The 13,969-nt window shown below is 48.9% G+C and overlaps 1 protein-coding gene across 4 annotated transcripts in view; it reads left to right on the forward strand.

Moving 5' to 3' along the window:
* WDFY4 (WDFY family member 4) overlaps positions 1–13,969 on the forward strand; it is a 273,431-nt gene that overhangs the window by 231,945 nt on the left and 27,517 nt on the right. For all 4 annotated transcript variants that reach the window (XM_082718543.1, XM_082718545.1, XM_082718544.1 and 1 more), the window contains exons 48-51: positions 1,895–1,937; positions 3,061–3,180; positions 5,071–5,188; positions 6,839–6,948. In XM_082718543.1, coding sequence (XP_082574669.1) covers positions 1,895–1,937; positions 3,061–3,180; positions 5,071–5,188; positions 6,839–6,948 — 391 coding nt within the window. The remainder of the gene's footprint in view (positions 1–1,894; positions 1,938–3,060; positions 3,181–5,070; positions 5,189–6,838; positions 6,949–13,969) is intronic.

The following is a 13,969-nucleotide window of genomic DNA, read 5'->3' on the forward strand; positions in this document are numbered from 1 at the left end:
TCTCTCATTGCCTGAGCTATAATAGGTACATTTTGTCCCCTTATTTCCTGCCCCCACCCCGGTCAAACTTGCAGAATAAAGTAGCAAGACTAGTGAGCTTTGCCATACGGACTCCACATGCTTGTAGCTCGACCTCCTCAGGAATGCTCAGCACATGTTCTTTCCAAGGTGGTGACCCCCACTGTCTCCAACCTGGGCTCTGCCCATGTTTGTAGCCTTTGAAGCAGCCTGCGTTCCAGAACTGGGATAGGCGGCCGGCCCCAGACTGAGCAAGTGAACCAAACCTTCGCTGGAGCCTTTGCAACCTAAAGCAATAAACTTGACTATCTTTTGCTTCTGTTCTTGTTACTGTCATTTGCCTAGATAAAATGGACATAACAGATGATTTTTCTATTGGGGGTGATGGTGTGGGGAGAGGTAAAACCCAGCCTGGGCGCTGCATTCTATTTATAAAAAACCTACCAAGGAAAGAATTGAGTGAAAAGCGATGGGAAGCCTGAGGCAGAGTATAGGCCGGCATTGCTGGGGTGAGAAGGTAAGGGAACTGCCCCTGCTCGGGCACTTGGGCAGCCAGGCCTTGTCCAGGCAGACAGAGGCTGGAAGGATCCTGGTGCAGTGTATGTGAGTGGAACGTAAAACGCATGTTGGGGTGACATCTGTGGGCACTTGAGTGGGACCGAGGAAGAGTGAATGGCTGAAAAGAGGAAACATGATGTGGTTGGGTTTGGCAAAACATCTTGAACAAAGGTCGGGAGAGCAGAAGGAGAGTCAGAGAGGGGAAGAAAAGAGAGCTGGAAAAAGAACCAAAGGATACCACAGAGGCCAAGGAACTGGCTTCCACAAATCCATGCTGAGCAGAAAGGGCATTGCATGTGGAGAAAACCCCTTCCCGTCCCCTTCCCAGCACAACACCTGTTGCCCTTCTAAACTCTTTCCCACCACATTGGTCAAAAACGGTATTTCTTTGGTTCAGTTTGTATTTCTCAATTCTATGTGTAGAAACATAAATCAGTACAGCCTTTTAAGAGGACAGGTTGGCAATATGTAGCAAACTGAAAAATGTTCATACTTTTCATCCCAGTAGAACCGTTGCCAGAGATTTCTCTCGTGGATACGCTCACCAAGTATCCAGAGATTTATGTCTGAAGCTGGTCACGGAAAGGTCATTTGTGAGGACCAACCCCTACCCCCCGCCGCCCCAGGGGCAGGCTCAGCCAGTCCCAATCCATCTGTACAATAGGGTCCTGCTGCTGTAGAAACGAATCCCATAGAGCGATGAGAGCTGACTCCACCCTGCTGTAAAGTCTGTGACAAAACACAGATGAAATTATCCCCCCATATTGTCATAAAAACAACGATACAAGTGCATAGACAGGCCTAGGGGTAAAACTATTCTGGAAACCATTAACTGGGGCTTCTTGAGTAGGAGTGGTAGTTCGGAGACTCTGATTTTACAATCTTCCACATTTGTTAAACTATGTGCCTATGTTATTATCCCATTCCAGTATGTTATAATCATGTATGTTACATGTACATGGGGAAAACAGGCTGACACGTGGCTGTGGGAAACCCAGTGTGGGGTTGTGAGAGGTCAGCCTGCCTTTGCGTGGCCCCAGGACTTCCCCCACAGGCCACACCTAAGACAGCAGTAGAATATCGCAGCATCCCAGCAGAGCAAAAGTAACCATAAAAGCCTAACCTTCAGTAGGGTAGTGTGGGGGCAAGTAGAGCTTGGATAATAGTCTTATTACCCTGCCTGGAGAGGGCCTGTATGCCCTGGGAAGGCTGTGCCTTTTCTGGATGCGCCAATCCCACAGAGCTCCAGAAATTCCCACTTCTCCCCTCATTTGTGCCTTGAGACATTTGGTCACCATCATTGTTTTCTGTCCCACAGGAGATACCCGGGCTCCGACCGGACCATGCTGCAGAGGTGGCAGGTAGAGTGACCCCGTAGAGGACTCTAGGTCTGAGGAAACCCTGTGGGAAGGCAAATCACAAAACAGCTCTGGCCCCAGTGATGGAGAGACAAAGCGCATGGGGGACTCGGGAAGGATCTTATTTTTTAACTTACCAAAATGTCCTGAATATTTCCCTACAAAGATCTCAGTGATCAAAAGTGGTCCTTGAGGCTTGGAGTCCGAGGTGGGTGGTGTGTGTGTGTGTGTGTGTGTGTATTTGTACACATGCATATGCACCTGCTCCATCCACAGACATGTGTAAGTGGACACAGTGTAGAGGGGCTCCAGGGTTCTCTTGTTCTGAGAGGACATGCATGACTCTCAGTTTGAATGAATGGACATTTAGCCTCTGATCCTCAGTGAAAGGCTAGGACCCCAAGAGGGCCAGTCCTAGAGATAACATGGCAACAAGAAATGAACTCCTGGTCACACTTGTCCCAAATCTTTTCCCAGCAAGAGGGCCAAGCAAGACTTAGCATGTGGGTCCCCTATGAGAGGTGACAGCTGTGCTGGACTCAGTGTCCTTTCTTCCCTTGGCCATTTTTCCCAAATATAGGCCCTGACTCCACCTTGACTGTACATTCTAAGACCCTAAAAATGAATTTTATCCCAACAGAGAAGGGCAGAAAAGAAAGTCCCTAAATTACCAGAGGGAGACAGCTTATTCAACCTGTTGGTGAGGGCTCCTTTCTCTGTGACTGCAAGGCCCCCTTGACTAATTTTTTTTAATCATAAGAAGGTCAGCAGTAAGTTCATCCATAGCATTTGTGCTCTTCCTTTAATCAACTTTTGAGTATCACACCCAGCAGCTGAACAAAAGAAGGCTTTATCCTTGGCCTTGGATGGTTGTGCTGTATTTTCTCTTTTTTACTGGCTGACTTTGCTTCCTGAATATATATTTGCTTCAGTTCATGTTGAAATTAGTGGGGCCTCCCTGCTTTGGTCTGGCTTGACTGCCAGGTGCACGGGGAACCCTGGAGGCGTGTGGGGCCTGCTCTCACCCGCACAGTGAGGGCTGCAGAGGGTTGAGAGATGGACCCCCATGGCCCTTAGGAAGATGCCAGTCATGTTTGGTTCATCTCCTCTCTGTCTCTTCCGGCAGAAAAGGGACATCAGCAATTTTGAGTATCTCATGCACCTCAACACCGCGGCTGGGAGGACCTACAATGATTACATGCAGTATCCGGTGTTTCCCTGGGTCCTGGCTGACTACACTTCACAGGTATGGTAGTCACGTGGCTGCTGTTCAGATGTCCTGAGGCTTTCTGACCCTGAAGATCAGAGTGTACTAAGTCAGCACACAGAGCCTCTGCTATGAGATTCAGTCCACCTGGGCCTGAGGGCTGCTCCGTGTTCCAAAGGAGGCCTTTGGAGTCTGGGAGCTCAGGTTCCTCTCCAGATCTACCTGTGGGAAGGTGATCCTACCTGTGGGATGATCAATATGACGAGGACAGTTGCTAACATGAGCCCCGGAGGGCCTCCTGGCTTACTCAGTATTCTGAAGGCAACTGATAGCCATCTGCTGAGATACTGCCCAGTCCTGCAAGTGAAGGAGACCATGGAATTTATTCCCGAATCAACATGTGTGGGTGAGGGGTAGAGTAAAGGGGAGAGACCCAGAGACCCAGAGAGAACAAACTACTCCTCTGTATCTTGACTTCAGCCATCCGGATGTTGGTATGTGGACTTCACTCAGGATCTGGACTGAGACATGTTGGGACAGGGTGCTGACGGCGAGGTCAGATCATTCCCTCTTTCGGCGTGTGCCCCTGGGCCTCAGCAGGCAGGGAGGGAGGAGGAAACCTGACACAGCCAGGCCGAGATGACATTGCTGGGAATGATCTGGCCATGAAGCACTGTCCCAGCCACCTGGGCTCTGGCCATCAAGTGGGATGTTGGGCTGTGTGTGTAAAGGAGAGAAGGTGGCTAAGTCCTGCTTCAGACTAGTCCTTGCCAATCCTGCCTGGGACAGCTTGGAAGACTGACACCCAGGATTTGGGAGAAGGAGCCTCAAGCCTTTGTGACCTCCTATCCCCAGTTAAGACATTTAACACAAAACTCTTCTCTCCAGCTGCACATTGCCTTTTATTTCCCTAATGATCCATCTGAGGCTGAGCTATTTCAAGAATGAAACATGCAAATCCCAGCTTTAACTCACATGTTGCAAAGGGGTGGTTTACCAGCCCCCTTTGTTTAGTCCAAAATTGTGATTACTTACCCGTGTTTAGAAATCAGGCAATTTCTCCTAGAAATGTGGATTTCCAATACTTTTGGAGAATCAGGAGATGTAGCAGCCTGGAAGCCCCATTCTGTCCTGGCAAAATCACAGGGGCCTGAGAAGGGTCTGCCTCACTCTGCTCCCACCCCTGGTTCTGCAGGTGTGGAGACGGGGACAGGCCCTGCCTCCCCAGGGGGACTGCAGTGGTTCATGGCTAGTGGAAAGGAAAAGAAGCATTAAAAAACACTTTCTATGGGACATGAAAATCCTAGGGGATATTTGACTCCTCTGCTAACATGTAGAGTATCTCTGCTCAAAGCAAACGTCTCTGAGGACACCTGGCCCTAAAAACCTCAGGTCTCCACTGCCTTATGTTGTGTTCCCCAGGGCAGAGGAAGGGGTAAACTTGCATGCTGTCATTGCACAGAAGGGAGAGGCTCCAGACAAAAGAGGATGCTCCTCACATTTCCTTCCCAATCAGAACCTTCTAGAGAGTCCGTTTGATTCCCAGTAAGGACTGTGAACTACTGGAGCATACATCTCTCTCCATGGGGGCTGGAGCCAAGCACCTCATTGACAACAGGGATTCTTTTCAAAGTCTCTTTTTAGTAACTGGTGGCAATGTTCTGATTTGGGTCAACTTGGAACAGGTTCAGTGTGAACTCAATCTTCCCCTCCTCTTAGTTTCCTTCTCTCCCTTATTAAGTCTTTGTGGATCACTGACTCTGGGGCCATAAAACCCCAGCACGCCTGCTAATCACCAGAGGGGGTCAGACCAAATGACGATAAACCAATAAAGAGAACCATAAAACTAAAGAGCGTGGCTCCTGAAGTCTCACTGGGGCACAAGAGGGTCTGAGGGGAGTTAACTCCAACTACACATCTGCCTTCTAGACATTGAACTTGACGAATCCCAAGACTTTCCGTGATCTCTCAAAGCCTATGGGGGCTCAGACCAAGGAAAGGAAGCTGAAATTCATCCAGAGGTTTAAAGAGGTTGAGAAGACTGAAGGTGGGTAGATCCCAGCTTGACTTTTTTTTTTTTTTTCCTGCAGTGTTGCTCATTCAAGTGCCTTGACAAGGTCATTGGTAATGATTCGGGCTCTCACCTAGCATGGAAACAATTATGTTTGGATAGAAACAGCTCTAATCCTCTGGTCTGCACCTTGACTGCAGGGAAGAGTTCCCTGGGCAGTTTTTACACCTACTGATGCCCAAGCCCCACCCCTAGAGATTCTGATTTAAGTAAGGCTGTGGTGAGGCACAGGGAGTACTGAGAACTACCGTGCTAAGAGCTGCTGCCTCCAGACCTACGGCTACCAGAGGCGGAGAGCACATTCATTCAGCATTTTGTGTGTATTCCCAGCACAGGCCAGCCCACATTCATAAATACAAGGGTCCATTCCAAAGAGAAGGGAATTAAACACGGACAGTTCAAACAATGCATTCAAGATCACAGCTTCTAAATGGCGGAGCCTGTATTTGCTGGACTTTAGAACCTACCTCCCAGTCTCTTCATCAGCACATCACCTTTACAATTTTTGCCACATTCACATGCAACTTGAATTCCTAATGCCTTAATTTTTTTTCTCTGGGTCTATTCATTTCTGAACTTTGATGAATGTATTTTCAAAAGAAATTTTTCTATCATGCAGTTGATGCTAGCTCTATTGGTTTTCTCAAATCCTTTGAAATAAACATGTAAGTTAAAATAAGGAGCAGCTATCCATGAACCATGAAAATTTCCCTTGGGAACCAGAGGTCTTGTGCTTTGGAAAGGCTTACACGGCACAGAGACGCTGCTTTTGGCGAGCAGGTTCTCAGCAGGACAGGGAGGGTCCTGCTGCATCCTGCACAGCCCCATAGAGGCCTGCCCGGGACCCCTGCACTGCATGGGGCTGGCACTCAGACTTGCTCAGGGGAGATGGGAGGATGTAGACTGTTGGGCAGGCCCTCGCTGCCCTGCCTTTCCTCCTGAGGCTGAAGGTGAATCATTAGGACCCTTCTCGGGGAACCCCCCAACCCCGCGTGCTGTTCCTCTGGCTGCCAGGCGTGGCAGGGCCCCTTCCACAGGGGCAGGCCAGGGGAGCATGGAATCTCACCGTGCTTTCTCACCTTGGGTGTGCATTTGAGCTGCCCGTTGGATTTGGGACCTTGTGCAGGTTTCTCCACCAGCCCCCGGAATAACTGGCTTAGACAGCTCCTCCATGGCACCAGGGAGGGCTTCAGGCTGGGCATGGGGCTGGCAGCAAGATGGTAAGAAGTCACTACAGGGAGCTGGTTCAGGCCTTGGCCGACTGCGCTGGAGGGATTGTAGGCATGCTGGGGTTTTCTATGTGCCCCTTAACTCAGAAGGCCAAAGCCACTGTCTTCCCATGAATCCTGAGTGCAGCCTTCCCAGAGCCTAACTCTGCCCACGTTCTCAGGGGTAGACCACTGGGGACTCGTGGGTGCCACTGAGGGTCTTGAATGTGCTTCTTATCACCATGGCTACTGGCCAAATCATGACATCTGCGAGCAGAGCCAAGGTTTCATTAGGCCTGCAGGTGCTATCTTGAGCAGGGCTTGTGCCCGCCGCTCATGATTGAGCCTGGTAGAGTCTGTGTGTCTGCAGTCTGTCCCAGCACAGCACATCCATGCCAGACTTGTCCTTTCATTGCAGGAGATATGACCGTCCAGTGTCACTACTGTACTCACTACTCCTCGGCCATCATTGTCGCCTCCTACCTGGTCCGGATGCCACCCTATACCCAGGCCTTCTGTTCTCTACAGGTGAGCTCCCTTACACACACACACACACACACACACCCCACTATCTCACCGACGAATGGCTGGGCTTGAATGAAGGAGGGGTCTCCCTGCTAGAAATCCAGTCTCAGCCGGTGATTCCCGGATGTTGGCTCCGGGATCCTGGGCATTCCAGCTGGGGCAGGCTGCCCATCCTCGCTGATCTGCGGTGACCTGCACCTCTGCCCAGTGGTGTTGCAGAAAGACTCCAAAAACAAGAAATGAGAGGTAATAGGGGGAAACATGCATAACATAAGTCAGTTTTCATGAAAAAGGAAAAGCAGAAGGCTTGAAGACTTCCTTGAAGGTGGGTGGTTGGGAATTAGAAAAATAAACACAAAGAAGGAAAAAAAAATCACATTAAAAAAAAAAAAGAGGAAGGAAGAGTGAACGAGTACCACTTGTGACTTCGGAATGCTGACAGCCATGCTAAGTGCAAGTTGAAAGGCTTAAAAGGACAAAGTACTTGAATAATGAATAGCTGAACCAGAGAAAGAAGCTGACCAACTTACCCACCCATGAACCAAGAGACCATTCATTGTACCAGCCTAAGGTTGCCAGATTTCACAAATAAAAACACAGGATGCCCGGGTACATTTGAATTTCAGGTAAACAGTGAATTTTTTAGACTAAAAAAATGATTTGTTATTTATCTGAAGTTCAAATATAGCTGGGCCCCCTTCTGTCTTTCCTCAGCCTTATGCAGCGTGAAGGGAGCAGGCCCTGCTCTGAGTGAGTGGTATGGCTAAGGCACATGGGGTTGCTGAGACAGGGTCCTTTGTAGGCAGTCAAGACATTTATTTTCTTTCTGACCTTATCACTGGGATCCTGCTTCCCAGGTTGTCCTAGGGGTGCAGCTGTCAACTGGGGAGAGCCTCTGGGTAGCCCAGTTCCAGCAGCTCCAAAGGGAAGCAGCTCACAGTGCAAGTGCACGGCCTGGCCAGCTCCAGGGCCTTCCCAGCATCCTACGGAGAGGAAGGCAGGAGCCACGGTGGGCAACAGGCCACGAATATGCACAGACTTGCTCCAGTTACGAAGTCCAACAAAGAGAAAGTACGAGTGTTCCAGGAGTGTGGGGTTTTGGTTTGACCTCGCCCAAAGGCCACTCTTCGTGGTCAGATGACCTTGGCCCTGAGAGACCAAAGGCCACGTCTGTACTAAATCCAACTCCTGAGCCCTAGGTGGGAGTGGGTAGGCAAGGTCAAGGTGATTTCTCCAACTAGGAACAAAATCCTTCCAGTCTTCTCTGTCTTGGCACAGTGTTCTCTCTCCTTAAAGGCATGGATTGTCTAGACATTGTATAACCTCCTCTCCCTGGAAATACACTCAAAAATAATAAGTGTGCTTCCCCTGAGCCTTTCTCAGGCAACAAGCATTTTAAGTAAGTTTGGTTTGGAGAACAAACGGTCCCGGAGCTCTAGCCCGTGCCAGGAATCCCATCCAGACGTTGCTCATTAATCCACAAGAAGAGATGATCGCGTTGATGATGATGGCGATGCATTCTGTTATAGCACTCCCTCCAGGCGGCGCTGGATGCTTGAAAAGCTTTCTTTTGTCCCTTCAGTCTCTGTAAAGTCCCATCTCTACGTGTTACTAAAGGTCCTCTCACGTGGACAGGAGGCAGAGTGAACTTGAAATGGCATCCGCCATGAGATTTATACGCCAGATCTGCTACTTCACGGATACAGAATCTTCTGCGAGGGATCTTACCTCTGGAAATGAGGGTTGATTTTGCACAGCTTCCGGAGCTGCTGAGGTTAAACGAGAAACTGTGGGTAAAGCCCCTAGTGCAGGGCTTGACACTGCGTAGGCAATAGATCCTGGTCACTTACTTTCTCCCTGCAATCAGCCAGATCGAAGCTGAGCAGGCCTGAGCTTGTTCAAGCTGGTCCGCTCTGGGCTAAGCTAATTCAAGACAGCCCGGACTTCGGAGAAGCATTCCAGGACAAGACGAGCCATATGAAATAGGTGTGCTGCAGACCCCCAAAAATGCTGGGTTAAGATCAACCTGAAGTTAGTCACAACTAGTCTGAGCTTTCTTTTTAGCTAGTTTGATCCATGGATGAGCACACTAAACTGATTTGAGGTGGTGTGAACCAGCGTAAGATAATCAGAACCAATTTTATCTGCTTTGGGGTGACACACATTAGCTCCGGCCCTTTAACTCCCATGCTGAAGTCTGATGTGACTCCTAGTTTTTCCTGGTTTGACTCTCTGTGTTGTCAGCTGTTACCATCTGAGCTGAAATAAGTTGGGTTCTCCATGTGTGCTACTTTTTACTGACTCTTCTAGCACAACCTGAGAAAAATCCAGCATCTTCTGCTTTCTGCTTAGAATAAAAGATGAATTTTAGCTCCCAAGGGAATGCTTAAAGGCTATATCTGGGGGAAAATGCACCTGGCACTCCTTTGGGAGTCCTGGGACCTTCACAGACCTCCTTAGGAATGTTCCTGAAGTCAGGCTCTTTCTCTTGCCCCCACCGTGCCTCCTAGGGGACAGGTCCATTTCTTCTTAAGGGACCGTTGCTTCACTCCTGTCTGGTAACGAGGAACGGAACCTCACTACAGTCTCAATAGTAGACTTCCATTCCCCAGCATGGACCATGAGGTAGCGAAGAGTGAGAAATGTGGAGAAGATGCAGAATCCAGGAGTGAGCCCTTCTTATTTTATTTATCTGGAGAGCAGGGAACTGAAAGGGTTGGATGGACCCAGAGCTGGGTGTGTTTGCAAGAGTCAGCCTGACAAAAAGCGTGCTTCTCCATTGCACATGAAGTAAGCTCTGCCTCTCGCCTATTAGTGTGAAGGAGCCAGACTTGCCAGTTGCTTGTTCCATGGCTCAGCAGGGAGGATGCATCTTTGGAGTGGAAAGCCATGTGTCTAAGCCCTGGACCCCGTGTGACCCTGTGCACTGTCAAGAGGCAGACATGGTGCCTTGGGTACAGTGGTTTGCCCAGCCACCCTTGAACTGGATGAGGACAGAGGGGGGAGCTCTGCCCCGCAGCCTAGAATTGCCATGCAGCACATTCTGATCCCTGGGTGGAAAGTGTGCTATGTTGCCTTCACTTTTGCATCTTGCCCACTTTGGGCTGCTCTCAGAATGACTGTGTTCCTCTGTGGTTGCTGTGTTTGATCTTCTGCCTCAAACCGGGTATTATAGCGATAGACTCTCATAGTCCAGAAGGTATGGCAGAGAGGCAGAGGTACTGCAGAGAGGCAGTGCGAGCCAAGCAGGTGACACCACAAGTCGCGGGGGATGAGATGGGAGCTGGTCATACGCTGTCACCCCACTCTGTGGAGACCTGAGACCGCTGTCTTCCAGAGCCGGGGGCTTAGCTCCTAGGACGCGGTCCCTCTCTGGCGTCTGTCCGGCCTGGAGCTGGTGCCTGAGAGCAGCCAGGAGGCTGCACCACTGCCGGGGCCACAGCCCGCCCCCCCGCCCCATTACCGCCCCAGCGGGAGCACCAGTGGCCATGAGGCCCACAAGGAGACTGGCCTGAGCAGGGCAGAGCAAGGCAGCAGCGCCCCAGCGAGGGCACAGTGGCCGTGCTGCTGCAGCTGCTGTTACATTTAATCAGAAGCTGAAATAAAGTGCTGTGTTAATTAAGTCGCAACCCGTGTGACGGCAGCTGTTACCAGCAGTAGGGAAGGGTTTTCCGAACCACCTGAGGCGCGATGCCTGGTTTTCGCGTAAGACAGATGCTCACTGCAGAGAGAACAGAGAGCCGCCCAGGCAGTCCACGTGGAGGCTCCGTGGGTGACAGGCCATGGGTCCGGGGGGAAGCTGTGTCCAAAACAAAGGCACAGTTATCATTATGCTGACTCAACGAGGAGCATTCGGAAAGGCTCATGTAATAGAGACAGGAGGACCTGAGTCAAAGTCCTGGCTCTAGAACTTTCTCATGAGTAGTATTGAATCACTGAGCTTCCATTCCTCCTTTATTTTTTTTTTTTTTCCCATTCCTCCTTTAAAATACCCCCTGCCTCGGTAGGTGGTAAAGATGGGGTGAGTTACAGCAGGGGAGCCCTTTGGCTGGTTTCTAAATGCTCCATATTTGTCCACTGTCCTCCCTGTAAGAGTGGACAGCAGGCGTCTGTTGAGTAAAGGGCCACATCCTCCAGGAAGGAAAGCTAATGGCTACGCTGGGGGAGGCTCACCCGGCATCGAGAGCAAGACTGATGAGGCAGCCCAGCTGGTACACGGGCTTCCCAAATTCTCGTCGGGCCGACAGCCCAGCTGGCTGAGTGGCATGTCAGAGCCTGGCATTCTGAAGAAGCCCGCAGAAGGCCAAGCCCGGCTCTTTCCTCAGCTGCACACGTTGGCCCTGCCATTTCTTGGGTGGTGATGGAGTCTCAAAATTGACCAGCTGATGTGCTTACTCTTTTGTTCCCTGTCCCAGACCCCGCCCCTGCTCGCTTCCCCCCAGATCCCACCTTCTGCTTCCAGGAACTTTTATTCATTTATTTTCTTAGGTATGTATGTATTTTTTTTAATTTAATTTTATTTTTTCAGTGTTCCAAGATTCATTGTTTATGCACCACACCCAGTGCTTCCAGGAACTTTTAAATTCTTTTTCTTTATCTTCTTCAGAGCCCCTGGTTACCTTCCCCCATGTATCTGAGGTCGGGGCCCCAGCCCAGGATCGCTTCTCCATTCCCACACTGCAAAGAGGGACAGGGGCATCGGGGCAGAGTCCTCGGGGCATCTTTTTCTGTCCGCTTGGCACTGCAGGAGGTGCCTCACACACGTGTGCACACATGCACACTCACACTCACATGCTAACCCATGTTTGTACACCCACAACCGTCACCCCAGAGTAGAGTGTGGGAAACATTAAGACTTAAAGAAACTCCCTGGTGGGAAACATTAAGACTTTAAGAAACTCCCTGGTGTTCACACTGCAGGAGGGCAGAAACCCCCGTGCTGGTCCACCCAGTTGCCCAGCTGGGGCACCCTCTCCTCTCACTGACACACCCTCTTTCACGGACAGAGGACAGCAGCTTAGAGGACCCACACACACAGGGTCCTGGGAGTGGATTGGTTACATGGGATACTTGTAAACTACCAGAAAAACCATTTCCAGGAGAATGAGTTGTCAGCCTGCTCATAAAACCAATCCTATACTTGAATGTAGTGGTGGGTTGACTCAGGTCAGTCCCGCCGGAAAGGAAGACTAGGCTTTCTAGCACATAGTGTGCAAATCTCTGTGTTTAAAGGTCCTTGAGCACATGTAGTTGCTGTACTCCTTGCGGGTCTTGGTCAAGAATTGAATGGGTTTTTTTCAGCATAGTTTCCCTGCCCACACTGGAGAGGAGTTTAAGAATGTCTGTCCCTCTTGAAATGCTTACCCAGGGGCACAGGGGCACACAAGAGCTGTGCCTTTACTACAGAACACTCCTTTCAAGACCATTTCCAGTTTTGTTTTGTTTTTTAAGACTTATAGTTGGTTTTTTTGTTTTTTTGTTTTTTTTTTATTTGTCAGAGAGAGAGCGAGCGAGAAGGAGCACGGCAGGCAGAGTGGCAGGCAGAGTCAAAGGGAGAAGCAGGCTCCCTGCGGAGCAAGGAGCCCGATGTGGGACTCGATCCCAGGACGCTGGGAACATGACCTGAGCCGAAGGCAGCTGCTTATCCAACTGAGCCACCCAGGTGTCCCCCATTTCCAGTTTTAATAGACGAATCACAATCACAAACTTTTTTCTAATCTGAACTCCTGTCATGTCCGGCAGAAGTCCTAATTGGCCATTTCTCTCCCCATTATTTTGATTTTAATTTTGATTCATCTCTTTGCAAAATTTTGTACCCCTTGGAAGTATTTTAATTGAGGACGGATACCTAGGGTTATATTGTTTGTGAGCCCTTAAATATTCAGAATATCTTTCTGGCTTCTTCATGAAGGAGTGATATCATTTAGAAGTAAAATCCAGCTCCTCTACCTTTTGCCTTCGAAGCCTCCAGCCTTGGCTGCCTTGTCTTCTAGCTCTTTAGCGTCACATGGAAAAAGTTTTCTGCCAATGAGAGTTGTTCCTTTGTTGATAATCATCATCATCATCATCATCATCATCTTACTATTGTTTTTATCAGCATGTCGGGTACACATAGGATTCATTGCTCTTGGTACTCAAGGATGCGCCAATATGCAGAATAGATTTAGGAGCAAAATCTTGGCTCCGTAATTCTCTCCGATCATTTGGTTTCCACTCAGTCTGTATACTTAATTTTTTTGTTGTTTTATTTTATTTTGTTTTGGACGTTCCTCATGGCAGGGCTCTGCAGACCTTCACTGTGCCTCCCTGCCTCGCTCCTTCTCTCCCTTCCTTTTCTCTGTCTTCTCTTCGTTTTCTCCTTCCTTCCTTTCCTGAGAATCAAGTCATGGCTGAGACTCCCTGCTGGCGGCCCCTGGATTCCATGTCCATGCACAGACTTACAGTACAAGCAATAGAACAGCTCCACTTTTTCTTCTAGGGAATTTGGCTTTTCTTTTGTATTGCAGAGGTGAGAAAACCCATTAATTTTGAAACAAATGTATGCAAATACATTTATTAATATAGGAAATAGGAAAATCAGTTATTGCTTCCTTTATAAATAATACAGGCTTAAGTTTTAAAGATATTACTTTTGCTAAAATGCATTAGACAGCTGTGAAAAAAATAACATTCTTCTTTGTGGTAATATCTTTAACCAGATTTGTAGCACTAACAATATTTCCTATGTATATATTATTTTTATTTAATACAGGTAATCTTTTTATTACCAAATCATATTGTTTCTCAGGAGATTACCATCAGTACTCATAAAAGCTGCAAAAGGAATCCAGGAGGACGAGAAGGCATCAATCTCCTGCAGATGTAAGGCTCGGGCTGCAGATTAAATATGCAAAGCTCTTAATATGTTTCAATGAGCCACTTGTTAGGTGCATATTTATTTAAAAACACTCTCCCCCTATTTTGTTTCCATTTCCATTTGAATCTGATGGTGGGCAGCATCCCCTAATTTCAACACAAGAGCAAA

This window comes from Mustela nivalis, assembly GCF_964662115.1.
Source record: "Mustela nivalis genome assembly, chromosome: 2".
In the NCBI taxonomy this organism is placed as follows: domain Eukaryota; kingdom Metazoa; phylum Chordata; class Mammalia; order Carnivora; family Mustelidae; genus Mustela; species Mustela nivalis.